Source organism: Eublepharis macularius, chromosome 8 (assembly GCF_028583425.1).
Source record: "Eublepharis macularius isolate TG4126 chromosome 8, MPM_Emac_v1.0, whole genome shotgun sequence".
Taxonomy (NCBI): domain Eukaryota; kingdom Metazoa; phylum Chordata; class Lepidosauria; order Squamata; family Eublepharidae; genus Eublepharis; species Eublepharis macularius.
Genome location: NC_072797.1, coordinates 124759954 through 124774878, shown reverse-complemented (window position 1 = coordinate 124774878; position 14925 = coordinate 124759954). Strand labels below are relative to the sequence as shown.

General features: G+C 50.1%; 1 protein-coding gene across 1 annotated transcript in view; it reads left to right on the top strand.

Moving 5' to 3' along the window:
• The window catches only part of GRIN3A (glutamate ionotropic receptor NMDA type subunit 3A), a 173749-nt gene that overhangs the window by 130555 nt on the left and 28269 nt on the right, over positions 1-14925 (top strand). Inside the window, exon 5 of the mRNA XM_054987645.1 lies at positions 11544-11659. Within this exon, the coding sequence (XP_054843620.1) occupies positions 11544-11659 (116 nt within the window). The remainder of the gene's footprint in view (positions 1-11543; positions 11660-14925) is intronic.

Here is a 14925-nt window from a genome sequence, read left to right as displayed (position 1 = left end):
CCAAGGCCAAGCAATTTGGCAACCTAGGCCCCAGATAGAGTGGGCAGGAGTGCGTTGTTTCCTTCCTCCCCCCCCCTCCACCCCCTCATACAACTAAGAAGGCCATCGGTGGAGTCACTCCAATGTGAGGCATGGAGCAGCTGTCTATTGTTAGCCTGGTTGTGATGAGGGTGAAACAAATCAAGGGAGAACAGCAATGTGTAAACCACTCTAGGTTCCCATGGGGGAGAAAACCGGGGCATAAGATAAACCTTTAATTTGGTGGGGAGGGGGTATATACATTTTATGTGTATGTGTCTGTATGTTTTATGCATTCAAATCACTTGTGGTGTACTTTAGAATTATATTGAGCTCCACAGTATCCCAAAAACCTTGTCCATGTATTGCAAACCGAAGTCAATCTACCACATCTAGGGTATTCTTCTTTTCCCTACTGCCTTCAATTTTTCTTAGCATTATTGTCTTTTCTAGTGAACCTTGTCTTCTCATGATGTGACATAAGCACTATCATCAATTGATATCTTCAAGGGAGAAAGCAGGCCTGATTTGGTCTGGACATGTCTTTTTCGGAGTCCATGGTACATGTAAATTGAAACTTTCTTCCCACTTCACAGTGTGAATGCTTTTTCCTCCTATGAGCTTTGTCTAAATTTTACTGTACTGATACTGCTCATTTGGCCAAAAGGCCTGCCCTTGATCAATGCCACATTAAATACTTCATAATAAAAATATGTTTTTAGAACCATTTAAAAGTGTCCTTAAGTGCCATACGCCGATTTAAAAAACCATAAGCTAAATGTTTGGGAACACAACCAGATATGTGAATGACTGAAATGCAGCCCAATCCCACTGCTACTTAAAATCCATTTTTGATGGAGGTCTGGATTGTCTTACATTGGTGTCATTGGGCTTGGAATCAGGAACCTGGAAGCGTTCCATGGTGGCTACAACTTTCATGCCAAGGCTAAGAGGGTGGGAACGGGATCTCTCTGGGGTGGCAAACTCTGGCCTTGGAAGTTACTGGCAATTTGGGGGTGGGACTTGTGCAAAGGAAAATCTGAGTAGGGATCTCCCCCAGAATCCATGGTCCGCATTTGCCCTCTAAAGAGATTGCCCTTGGAAGCAGCCAGTTTATCTGTAGGGAACTACTCTCTCTAACCTGAACTCAAGCCCAACCAGGAGTTTGGCAGCCCTAGGAAAATTTCTGAAAAAGATGGCAAAGGAGGGCCAGCAACTGATAGAGGCATGGAAGCCCACACCAGGACAGTAGCAGGGGCCTACTTGGGCAAAAGGGACGACCAGTGCTCTCATCCCCCATAGTCCACTCCTTTCAGCCCCACACAAACCCAGTTCCCCCACCCCAGCTGCCACACACAGACCCAAATCCTCCACTCAGCCCCTCTCAGAACCAAAACCACCCTCAGCTGCCCCACACCGAGTACCCCAGGAACAGGCTGGCCAGCCTGCCCCATTGTTCCCTATGCTGGGAACCAACCTCCCATCAAAGAAGGGAACACAGACACACAATCATTAAGTTTAAAAAACCTTTATTTTCTCATTTTCAAATTACAAGTGGTCAACAAATCACAACATATTACACTTATTGTCCCTCATAGCACAACACAACACAATTAACTACACATCAGAGAATCTTAAACACAATTTTTTTTTTGAAATGGACAAACAGTAAAGTTTTGAACATTACAACAGGTTACATAGTGAGCGGGCACAACAGGGCATGGAAACAGAAGATGATCATAATAACTACCAGCCTAATACAACTCTCCCTCCATAAAACGACTTAATGGGGGGGAACCACTGCAACAGGGTCCAGCAGAACCTATGTCATTTCCTGTGGCTGTGCTTTCAGTTCAGACACACAAAGCTGAACTGGGCACTTCCAAGGCACTGGACAATGGTATTTCTGGAGCAGTTCTGCAGAGGTCTCCCCCCACCCCCACACCAGCCTCAGAATTTACCTGGGAACATCTGTGAGAGATCATCATTGGCCGGTGCCCATCCACCACTCTTCCCGCATCCCCCAACCATGCAAACCCAACATTAACATCAAATTTTTTTTTTTAAACATGAACTGAACATCAACTTTTAAAAAACATAAGCACAACATTTTTTTTTGGGTTTTTTTCCTTTTTTTTACATGAACAGAACATCAACTTTTAAAAAACATAATCACAACATTTTTTTGGGTTTTTTTTCCTTTTTTTTACATGAACAGAACATCAACTTTTAAAAAACATAATCACAACATTTTTTTTTGGTTTTTTTTCCTTTTTTTTACATGAACAGAACATCAACTTTTAAAAAACATAATCACAACATTTTTTTGGGTTTTTTTTCCTTTTTTTTACATGAACAGAACATCAACTTTCAAAAAACATAATCACAACATTTTTTTTTGGTTTTTTTTCCTTTTTTTTACATGAACAGAACATCAACTTTCAAAAAACAGTACAACAATTCTTCTACAATTTTTTTTACAATGATTTCATCTGATAAAAACACCTAAGCAATCCCTATCTAACCTGTTTCTCCCTCCAGTAGCAATCCATGTTTCTGGGGCATTATTTTTCATAATAAATTTGGTCCCACAGGGTATGTCTCAGTGATGGGAGATGTTTTGAATACCCTGGGGGGGGGGCTTTCAAATTGCTGGGTGTTTTCCCTTTGCCACTGGTTCCTAACCACCCTCCCTCTACTGGCCGGTTTTAACTGTATATACAGGGTTTTATACAGGGGAGAGCGCGATTCCAAAGGATTGGACTCATAGAGGATGCAGGCCACAAGTTGGGCTCACCTCAGTCACTCTGGAAGTCCAGTCCTGAGAAATCGAAGAGGCGAGAGTTGACCTTCAGGAAGGTCAACTGCTCGACTCTCCATGGGAGAAGGCGAGTGCGATGTGGGCCGACAATGTCGCCCGCATGTGAAAAGACGCGCTCGCTCTCCACGCTCGTCGGAGGGCATGAGAGCAGCCGCTGCGCCTCGAGGGAGAGGTCCGGCCAGACCGACTCCTTCCTGGCCCAGTAGCTGAGCGGATCGGTGGAGAGCGACTCGCAGGGCTCCGCGAGGTAGTCCCTGACCATCGCCTCCGCCGGATCCTCTCTCACGGTCCTCACGACCCCAGAGGGGACGAGGGCCCACCGGAGCATCTCCATCTCCATCGGCACTCCGGTGGTGGCCTCGGGGGGGGCCTGCGCAGAGGGGGCGTCAGAGGGACCCGCACGGCAGGGCCCCTCTTGCGTCCCCCCTGTCGACAGGCGTCCCCTCTTGGCCTGCCTGCGCCTCACCCAAGAGCAGAGCCCGTCTCTGGCTTGGGTGAGGTTCCCGTCCCGCTCGGCGAAAGTGCCCTTTATGCGCGGGTCACACATGGTCGCCAACATGTATGACTCTTCCTTAGTGAGAGGAGTTAGCCTGGCAGCTATGCCCTGCTGCAGCCTTCTCACTAATGCGCGCACCGCTGGAACAAGGTCAGCACGGGGCGCGACCCGGTCTGCAAGGGTGGCCAGATTCCTCTGGAGCGTGTGCACCAGGGGAATGACCAGACCGAGGGTCGCCGTGTCTGACGAGACCGCCACAGTGAAGTCCTTGAAGGGCTTCAGGACCTCCACTGTCTGGGTGATGGTGAGCCAATCCTCCCGGTTGAACTCACCCACCTGACTCGCACCGCGGTGCTCGGAGAGCCACGCGTGGAGTGCGGCCTGCTGCTCCACCAAGCGCTCAAGCATGGCGCAGGTGGAGTTCCAGCGAGTGCTGACGTCAGTGATCAGAGCGTGCTCTGGCACACCTGTCCTGACCTGTGTCTGGCGCAGTTCGTGCGTGGCCTTCACGCTGCGCGAGAAGTGACCCGTGAGCCTCCGACATTTCTGGACAAGTAACTGGAGTTCACGGGTCCGGGTATCCACGGGTTCCTTCGAGGAGCCCAACCCCAGCGCATCTCTCACCACTAGGTGAAGCTTGTGAGCGGCACAGTAGACGCTCTCTCGGCTCACTAGATGCGCCGCTGCCCTCATGTTCTTGCCACCGTCCGTCACCATGCATCCCACGGTGGCGGGTCCCTGGCCTATCCACTCGTCCAACTGTCTCCTTAAGGTGGCAGCGATGTTCTCCGCCGTGTGGGACACGTCGAGCACCTCGGCGTGAAGCAAGGCCTTGCAGTAGCCGGCCTGGCGGTCTCGCATCCTTCCCTGTCTAGCTGTGCTAGGCACCTCCCCCCGGCCCCCACCCAGAACCGACTCGGGTTCCCACCAGTGAGCAGTAAGCGAGAGGTACGCTTGCTGCACACTTGGGCAGGTCCAGATGTCCGATGTGAAGTGCACAGTTCTCCCGGCAACCCGGGACAGCTGTGCCTTCACATGATCCCTGGCAGCCCTGTAAAACGAGGGCACCACCGATCTGCTCAACGACGTGCGAGCAGGGACGGCGTACCAGGGAAAGCAATCTTGGAGCAGCCCTGAGAAGCCGAAGTCTTCAACTACGGAATAAGCTGTGCTAGGCACCTCCCCCCGGCCCCCACCCAGAACCGACTCGGGTTCCCACCAGTGAGCAGTAAGCGAGAGGTACGCTTGCTGCACACTTGGGCAGGTCCAGATGTCCGATGTGAAGTGCACAGTTCTCCCGGCAACCCGGGACAGCTGTGCCTTCACATGATCCCTGGCAGCCCTGTAAAACGAGGGCACCACCGATCTGCTCAACGACGTGCGAGCAGGGACGGCGTACCAGGGAAAGCAATCTTGGAGCAGCCCTGAGAAGCCGAAGTCTTCAACTACGGAATACGGTTGCCCATCCACTGCTATCATGTTGACGATGTGGCGCGTGATGCGCCTGCTCGCCCTCCGGATCCCCTCTCTGGGCACACTAGCGCCCTGCATACCAAGCATCTCCGGGAGAGAGGCTTGGCGTCCCTTTCCTGCAGGTACCCTTGGGGGGAGAGCACCAGAGGAGCCTGCCTCCTTCTGGCTAGCTGGCGGCCGTGCGGCGCCACTCGAACCCTCCTCCCGAAGAAGCACCGCCTGGTGGTGCCTCTTCATATGGTACCTCATCCCAGACGTGGAGAGATGCCACACATCTTTGCCACGGCTGACGCGCTGCCTACAATGCAGGCACAGGGCTGCTCGGGGATCCTCCGTTGTCTGGAAGTGCTTCCAGAGTTCGGAGGAAAAGGGCATCCCACGCTTCCCAGGAGAAGCGCGTTCGGGACCACCCTGCGGCACCTCCTGTGAGGTGCTCTGGCCGGACACACCGTGTCCCACTCTCGGCCGGGCAGGTGGGGATGGACGAGGCTGAAGGGGCAGAGATGTGGGCTCTTCCACCACAGTCTCTGCCTCTTCCTCCCGCGTCCTCTCCTCCTGCACAGCCGCGAGAGGCCTGCTGCTGGCCTCAGAGGAAACTGGGGTGGACCGCCCCAGGGGGGGTCTCACGGGCAGTTCCTCCAACATCCTCCGGGTTCCTGGGGTGAGCGGGAGCGCAGGGAAAGTCATGTGCTCCGCGCCCATCCCAGGAGACACCACATGCTGCCCCTCCTCCAGCAGCTGGCTCGCAACCACTGGAGGAGGAGGAGCCTCAGCAGCAGGCCCCTGCCCAGTGCCAGCCCCTGCCTCACGCACCCGGGTTGGGGGTGGCCCTCCAGCAGCTGCCTCAGGAAAGAGAGTCTTGCGAACCCTCTTCCTGTCACCAGAAGCCAGGCTGGTGAACGGCAGCAGCGCAGGGGAGGGCCTCCTCCGCTCAGATGGAGGGGCTGCCGCAGCAGTCCCCCTCCCCCTCCCCTCCTCCCCTCTAGATTTCTCCCTAGCCTTTCCCCCGGGTCCCCTCTCTGCTTTCCTCTCTGACATACTTTCCCCTCCCAAATTCAACCCTAACTAATCAGAAAAGATTTAGAAAACAAAGGTCAACTTTGTTTTCAAGACCTAACTAACCTGCTATAAATCTGTGTTTCTAGTGGCTCTGTGACTTGGAGATGAACAATCAAGTGCCTTTTTAAGCAACCCTATTTATGTCAGGGAACCTGAGCCTGCCAATCAGCTGAATTCCTCTGGAATTGAGCTGGCCCTAAACCCCAATAACAGGTGACGAAGCCTTAAACACTCACACACTAGTATGCCCGGGCCGGCCTGGCACCACCACGTGTGCCAGAGATGGGCAGTGGAACCCTAGTTATGGGGGCACTAATGGGAAGCCTATTGACAGCTATTACAAATTTTTATATATATATATATATATATATAGAATTCAAACCTAACACTCACTCACTAATGCTTTCCCTGCTGAGTCCCTATTTAGTTTTTTAAAAAAAACTAGGCTCGGTTTCCCTAATAATTATGTTGAGGGCAATTATCCACTGATCACCTACCAACTGGCCTACCTACCTAAGAGACACTATTTAGCGGGACCGATGTATCTGTGGTATGTCGGTGTGGGGTGTGGATGTGGTGTTTTGAAGATGAGCCTCCCCCCTCCCAAGCTAGCAAGAACCCACCCCCAAGGCCACCCAAATGTCAACCCGGACTCGCTCACACTAACACCAGTCCTGCAGTCCAGCGATGTTCAGGCGGTCTTGCAGCTGGTCCTCCTCTCCTCCACGATGCTGTCAAGAAAATTGGAAATGTTAGCAGAGTCAACACCACACGCCGCACACGCAACCCCAAAATTCAAGGCCCCGTTGCACAAGCCAAGTCAGCCCCCCCCCCCCTTAAAGGCTAGGGCCAACCAGCAGCAAAACAAAACACATCCACCCAGCAGAGCTTCTGGCCTGTGCAGGCCAGAAGCTGGCACACTCATTTTTTAGTCCTGTGAAACAGCAGTTCATGCCCACCCCACACTCAAACTTGAAAAATGAAACATGAAAGAAAGCTGGCACTGCGATCAATGCTGGCCCCCCTAACCCCCAAACAATATCCTCTTGCCCAACCAGAAAATGCCCCCCCCCCCGGCCCAAGCCATAAAGACAGAGCCAAAGCATATGCTCGCAGGTAGGCACAGCAGCAGACATAAGCTCAAAAACCAAATTTAACAACAACCCTACCAGTCCACCAGTGCAGATGTCCAGCAATGTTGATCCTCCACGCAGAGATCTGCAGGCCGATGTCCACCAAGTGCAGTCCAGTCCAGAAGAGGTCCACCAACGATAAACAACCTGAATGTGAAGCAAAACAGTGAGTGCCAGGCCAGCAAACGGGAAGGGTTACCAAAGCCGGAGCAGCAGGCCTGTGTGTGGGCCGAAGGCTGGCACAGTTGATCAGGACGGAGCCTGTTGGGAATCCTTGCAAGCAGGGGACCAGACACAGAAACGCAAGCCACACCATTCCAGATTGTGGAGCACAACTGTGAGTGCCAGGCCAGCAACCAAAAAGGGTTACCTTGGCCAAAGCAGCATACCTGTGTGTGGCCCACAGGCTGGCACAGTTGATCAGGACGGAGCCTGTTGGGAATCCTTGCTAGCAGGGGACCAGACACAGAAAGGCAAGCCACACCATTCCAGATTGTGAAGCACAACTGTGAGAGCCAGCCAGAAGAAAGGCTTCTGGCCTGTGTAGGCCCGAAGCTGGCACACTCTGGTTTTAATCTTCAAACAGTGGATCAAGCTTAAAGAAGGCAAGCACAACAACCAATGCTGAAACCCCCCCCCCCACCATCAAACATTGTCTGCCCAACCTGTCCCCCAGGCCATACCTGTGTGTGGCCCACAGGCTGGCACAGTTGATCAGGACGGAGCCTGTTGGGAATCCTTGCTAGCAGGGGACCAGACACAGAAAGGCAAGCCACACCATTCCAGATTGTGAAGCACAACTGTGAGAGCCAGCCAGAAGAAAGGCTTCTGGCCTGTGTAGGCCCGAAGCTGGCACACTCTGGTTTTAATCTTCAAACAGTGGATCAAGCTTAAAGAAGGCAAGCACAACAACCAATGCTGAAACCCCCCCCCCCCACCATCAAACATTGTCTGCCCAACCTGTCCCCCAGGCCATACCTGTGTGTGGCCCACAGGCTGGCACAGTTGATCAGGACGGAGCCTGTTGGGAATCCTTGCTAGCAGGGGACCAGACACAGAAAGGCAAGCCACACCATTCCAGATTGTGAAGCACAACTGTGAGAGCCAGCCAGAAGAAAGGCTTCTGGCCTGTGTAGGCCCGAAGCTGGCACACTCTGGTTTTAATCTTCAAACAGTGGATCAAGCTTAAAGAAGGCAAGCACAACAACCAATGCTGAAACCCCCCCCCCCACCATCAAACATTGTCTGCCCAACCTGTCCCCCAGGCCATACCTGTGTGTGGCCCACAGGCTGGCACAGTTGATCAGGACGGAGCCTGTTGGGAATCCTTGCTAGCAGGGGACCAGACACAGAAAGGCAAGCCACACCATTCCAAATTGTGAAGCACAACTGTGAGAGCCAGCCAGAAGAAAGGCTTCTGGCCTGTGTAGGCCCGAAGCTGGCACACTCTGGTTTTAATCTTCAAACAGTGGATCAAGCTTAAAGAAGGCAAGCACAACAACCAATGCTGAAACCCCCCCCCCCCCACCATCAAACATTGTCTGCCCAACCTGTCCCCCAGGCCATACCTGTGTGTGGCCCACAGGCTGGCACAGTTGATCAGGACGGAGCCTGTTGGGAATCCTTGCTAGCAGGGGACCAGACACAGAACAGCAAGCCACACCATTCCAGATTGTGAAGCACAACTGTGAGAGCCAGCCAGAAGAAAGGCTTCTGGCCTGTGTAGGCCCGAAGCTGGCACACTCTGGTTTTAATCTTCAAACAGTGGATCAAGCTTAAAGAAGGCAAGCACAACAACCAATGCTGAAACCCCCCCCCCCCACCATCAAACATTGTCTGCCCAACCTGTCCCCCAGGCCATACCTGTGTGTGGCCCACAGGCTGGCACAGTTGATCAGGACGGAGCCTGTTGGGAATCCTTGCTAGCAGGGGACCAGACACAGAAAGGCAAGCCACACCATTCCAGATTGTGAAGCACAACTGTGAGAGCCAGCCAGAAGAAAGGCTTCTGGCCTGTGTAGGCCCGAAGCTGGCACACTCTGGTTTTAATCTTCAAACAGTGGATCAAGCTTAAAGAAGGCAAGCACAACAACCAATGCTGAAACCCCCCCCCCCCACCATCAAAGATTGTCTGCCCAACCTGTCCCCCAGGCCATACCTGTGTGTGGCCCACAGGCTGGCACAGTTGATCAGGACGGAGCCTGTTGGGAATCCTTGCTAGCAGGGGACCAGACACAGAAAGGCAAGCCACACCATTCCAAATTGTGAAGCACAACTGTGAGAGCCAGCCAGAAGAAAGGCTTCTGGCCTGTGTAGGCCCGAAGCTGGCACACTCTGGTTTTAATCTTAAAACAGTGGATCAAGCTTAAAGAAGGCAAGCACAGCAACCAATGCTGAAACCCCCCCCCCCCACCATCAAAGATTGTCTGCCCAACCTGTCCCCCAGGCCATACCTGTGTGTGGCCCACAGGCTGGCACAGTTGATCAGGACGGAGCCTGTTGGGAATCCTTGCAAGCAGGGGACCAGACACAGAAAGGCAAGCCACACCATTCCAGATTGTGAAGCACAACTGTGAGAGCCAGCCAGAAGAAAGGCTTCTGGCCTGTGTAGGCCCGAAGCTGGCACACTCTGGTTTTAATCTTCAAACAGTGGATCAAGCTTAAAGAAGGCAAGCACAACAACCAATGCTGAAACCCCCCCCACCATCAAACATTGTCTGCCCAACCTGTCCCCCAGGCCATACCTGTGTGTGGCCCACAGGCTGGCACAGTTGATCAGGACGGAGCCTGTTGGGAATCCTTGCAAGCAGGGGACCAGACACAGAAAGGCAAGCCACACCATTCCAGATTGTGAAGCACAACTGTGAGAGCCAGCCAGAAGAAAGGCTTCTGGCCTGTGTAGGCCCAAAGCTGGCACACTCTTGTTTTAATCTTAAAACAGTGGATCAAGCTTAAAGAAGGCAAGCACAACAACCAATGCTGAAACCCCCCCCACCATCAAACATTGTCTGCCCAACCTGTCCCCCAGGCCATACCTGTGTGTGGCCCACAGGCTGGCACAGTTGATCAGGACGGAGCCTGTTGGGAATCCTTGCAAGCAGGGGACCAGACACAGAAAAGCAAGCCACACCATTCCAGATTGTGGAGCACAACTGTGAGAGCCAGCCAGAAGAAAGGCTTCTGGCCTGTGTAGGCCCAAAGCTGGCACACTCTTGTTTTAATCTTAAAACAGTGGATCAAGCTTAAAGAAGGCAAGCACAACAACCAATGCTGAAACCCCCACCCCACCATTAAACATTGTCTGCCCAACCTGTCCCCCAGGCCATGCCAAGAATAAACTGCAACACCTTTTTGCAGAGGCAGGCCACAGCAGCACATTGCCCAGCATCAAAAAAATTTACAAAAATTTTAAAAAGGCCTACCAGGTGTCCTCTCAGGATGTCCAGCACAGTTGATCCTCCAGGCAGATGTCCTCCAGGCTCCAGGTGCAGTCTCTCTTCTTCTCCTCTCTCGGTCACAGCTCAGCAGCAGCAGCAACAGAAGTGTTCCAGACAGTCTTGCTCCAAATTTAAATCCCCTGCTGCAGCCTCAGCCAAAGATTTAAATCTATTGGCTGGCATGAGAATGCAGCAGTGGGATTGGTGACTCCTAAAGTCCCCAGTCCCCTGCCTTTCCCCACCCACACTCCAAGAGCCACCCTCCTCCTGCTCCCCCTCCCCTACCTGTTAGTTTTGGCGGGAATCTCTGCTGCTTTGCAAATGCAAAGTGCAATGCAATGCTTGCACCTTGCATTTGCAAGGCAAAGCAGGATTCCCTATCCTCCTTTGCAAGAGGGGTGGGGGGTGACAGAAGGAGTGAGTGATTCACTCCTTCTCCCCCCCTCCCCTCTTCTAAGAGCCTGCAGGAAGCCTTTGCTTCCAGCAGGATTTTGCTAGCCGCTTGCTAAGGCAAACGGCTAGCAAAATCAAAATGGCGATTCTCGAATGCCGAAAGAATGCCGAAAGAATCCCGAAACGTTTCGGGTTTTTCTTTCGGCAATCCCGAAACGTTTCGGCATTCCCCGAAACGTTTCGGGATTCTTGAAGAATGCCGAAACACTTTTGTTTCGGCATTCTTTCGGCATTCAGAATGCCGAAACGCACATCCCTACTAGGTACTAATCCCCACTGAGCTAAATGGGATTTACTTTGAGTAAACATGGCCCTTCCCTCAAAGATTGTGAAGTTCCCAGAAGCACTGAATTGGACTGCACTAAGAATTAAATGCTGGATTAAGTAGCTATTTGGTTTGATCCCACAAAGCGATTCCTGTATTCCACACTGCATCAATCCTTTATTTGCATGACACGCTTGTGTTTACTGACATAAATTAGATTTCTGTTTGATTTTGTGCTCTGTTAGTAGCAAAGGCTTCCCGAGGACTAGGTCAAGCCGATTCAGAGATTTTCATCCGGAAACAATACATTCTGTACAAATGAGTACAGCTGCGTAGCTTCTTGTTCATTATCCGAGGGGAGTTGTTTGATTTTGTACTTTGATTCCAGGCATGATCCAGAGAAACTAGATGCCTTCATCATGGATAAAGCACTCCTGGATTATGAAGTATCAATAGATGCAGACTGCAAACTTCTGACCGTTGGGAAACCATTCGCTATTGAAGGTATGAATAAGCTCCTGCACGCAGTTCCTTGTCTCGGGGATCATACTTGCGCATCTCATTTGCTTTTATAATCAGGTGCTGCTCAAGAAATCAAACCGCATATTATACTTGAAATGATTTATTTTGCTTCAGAATGTTGATAAATCTCTCTCCGTTCTGCTTTTCAGTAGGGAATAAACACAGACAGGCATCCTACATGCGGTGGAAATGGTTTGAATACTGTCGAAGGCTTTCACGGCCGGAGAACGATGGTTGTTGTGGGTTTTCCGGGCTGTATTGCCGTGGTCTTGGCATTGTAGTTCCTGACGTTTCGCCAGCAGCTGTGGCTGGCATCTTCAGAGGTGTAGCACCAAAAGATAGAGTTCTCTCAGTGTCAGTGACACTGAGAGATCTCTATCTTTTGGTGCTACACCTCTGAAGATGCCAGCCACAGCTGCTGGCGAAACGTCAGGAACTACAATGCCAAGACCACGGCAATACAGCCCGGAAAACCCACAACAACCATGGTTTGAATACTTATTCTCTGCCCTGCATCCTAACCTGGAATGTTTGGCAAACCCAATCTCATTAAATCGTTTAAGCTAAGCAGGGTCAGCCATGGTTAGGTCTTGGATGGGAGACCTCCAAGCAAATCTTGGTTGCTGCACAAACCACCTCTGCCCATCTCTTGCCTAGAAAACCCCACAAGGGCCATTTCCAGACACGTTGAATAATGCACTTTCAATACACTTTTACAATCCTTTGGAAGTGGATTTTTTGTTTCACACACAAAAACCCAGTTCCAAATAATCACTAAAGAGCATTGAAAGTGCATTATCCAACATGTGTGGAAGCAGCCAAGGTGACCATAAATCAGCTTTGACTTGACAGCACTTTACACACACACACTCCGCCCTAAAACCCAGGCCTTAAAGCACCCCTGGCAAGATGATTTCCACTGGCTCTCCTTCTTCCTCACATGCCTGAAAACAAACACACCCATCCTCCCTCCTGGAGCACGAGTGTTGTTTCTTTTAACTCTGCTGGTGCTCCCCCTTCCAGGCTCTGCGGGACTCACAGAGACATGACAGATGTGTAAACAAGGGATTGGCGGCTACTAATCTCCTAGGCGCTGTTGCTCCTTGCTCATTCATTCACCCAGGACAGCATGTGTATTAAGGATTTTTTAGGCAGCGTTCCACCTAAGGACATCTTGGTCTGGAACAACAGGCTGCTGGAGCAATTAATTAAGAAGCGTGCTCATTCCATTCCCAGGGTGGCAAGCCAGAACTGGGCCTGTGAGAACCAATAATAATAATAATAATAACAACAACAACAACAAAAACAACAATAATGACGACGACAATGGTGGTGGTGGTGGTGGTAGTAGTAGTAGTAGTAGTAGTAGTAGTAGTGATAATGATAATGATAATGATAATGATAATGATAATGATAATGATAATGATAATGATAATGATAATGATAATGATAATGATAATGATAATTTGATTTATATACTGCCCTTCAGGACAACTTAATGCCCACTCAGAGCGGCTTACAAAGTATGTCATTATTATCCCCACAACAATCACCCTGTGAGGTGGGTCGGGCTGAGAGAGCTCCAGAGAGCTGTGACTAGCCCAAGGTCTCTCAGCTGGCTTCAAGTGGAAGAGTGGGGAATGAAACCAGGCTCTCCAGATTAGAGTCGCGCACTCTTAACCACTACACCAAACTAGCAAGGTAATTCAGGCTAAGGCATGTGGATATGTGGCTCTTCTACACAAGGACAATCAGGGTTGTAAATGGCTGGTGACCCTTTCTTTCTTACTATCCCCGCTTTCAGGAGCAGTCAATCAATGCTCCACAGCCACTGAGCCTTGTGGTGAGACAGGCACATTTCAGATCCCGACCAATGAAGCTGAGAAGAGTCAAGTGATTATAGTTTTGATTTAAGCATTCCGTTTTAGAGACTCCAGAAGCATTGTGACCCAACCTGATGGGAAGAGTGTCACTTTCCTTTCCTCTGGATGAATAACGGCCCAGTGGTGGCTTTCTCTGGATGCTGTATCCCTTTGTATTGCAGATTGTACCTCTTTGCTCCCATGGTTGATTTATATCTTGAACTGTCAATGGTAATCCAAAACTGTGATATTCCCCATTACTATATAGAGATGTGAAAGTTGGAGAGTGAAGAAAACTGACAGGAAGAAAATGGATTAATTTGAAATGTGGTGCTGGAGGAGAGTTTTGCAGATACCATGGACAGCCAGAAAGACAAAAAGGTGGATACTAGATCAAAAAGCCTGAATTCTCCCTAGAAGCTAGAATGACAAAACTGAGGCTATTGTACTTTGGTTACATCATGAGAAGACAAGATTCTCTGGAATGCTAGGAAAAGAGGAAGACCCAAAATGCGATGGCTTGACTAAATAAAAGAAGCCACATCCTCCAGTTTGCAAGATCTGAGCAAGTTGATTAATGATAGGATGTTTTGGAGGTCTTTCATTCATAGGGTCACCATAGGTCATAGGCAATTTGATGGCACATAACAACAACAAGACTTTACTTCTAACACTGTCCCTTTCCTCAGGTTTCAGAAGTGGAGAAACCAGAGAGTTAGAAAGATAGACAGGTTAGGGCATCTGTTTACTCCTTTACTGCCCTGAACTATCCTTTTATGTGTAGATTGTTAATCTCAGAACTTCCTGCTCAGGAATAGATCAGTAGATAGGAATTTTCTCTCCACTTCCCTATCAAAGTACAGAAATCCTATAATAAAGAACTCTTACTTCTTTTCTAAAACTAAGTTCTATAAGTTTGTTATTTTGTCTTTCTCTTTTACACAGCATGCTCCATCTACCCATCATCACGTTTTCTCTGCAATCAATGCTACTCTGTTAAGGAACAGTTTCTGTTCCTTTTAATAGTGAAAATGACTATTTTATTTTACTTTTCAGTTACTTTATCATTACATTGTATTTTGGAAATGGAACACTGGGAAGGGGTAGACCTTCTGTTTCCTTGCTGAAATAGCTTTATTTGTTTGCTTGCTTGCTGTTGGGGGGGGGGCTGGGTGTGGGAGAACAGTTAGTTTTTTCATGGTAGTGTATGGGGGTGCTTCAGCCACTCATAAGCTCCTCTTTCAATTTCCATTCCGTTTTTAAATGGAGAGGTGGTATCTATTGCCAAAAAGGACAATTCCTAAAATGACAGCCTGAGTGCTGTCTCTCTGAAACAATGAGAAAGCCCATCTGCATGAACAAGACTGGGGGGGAGGGATGCAGATC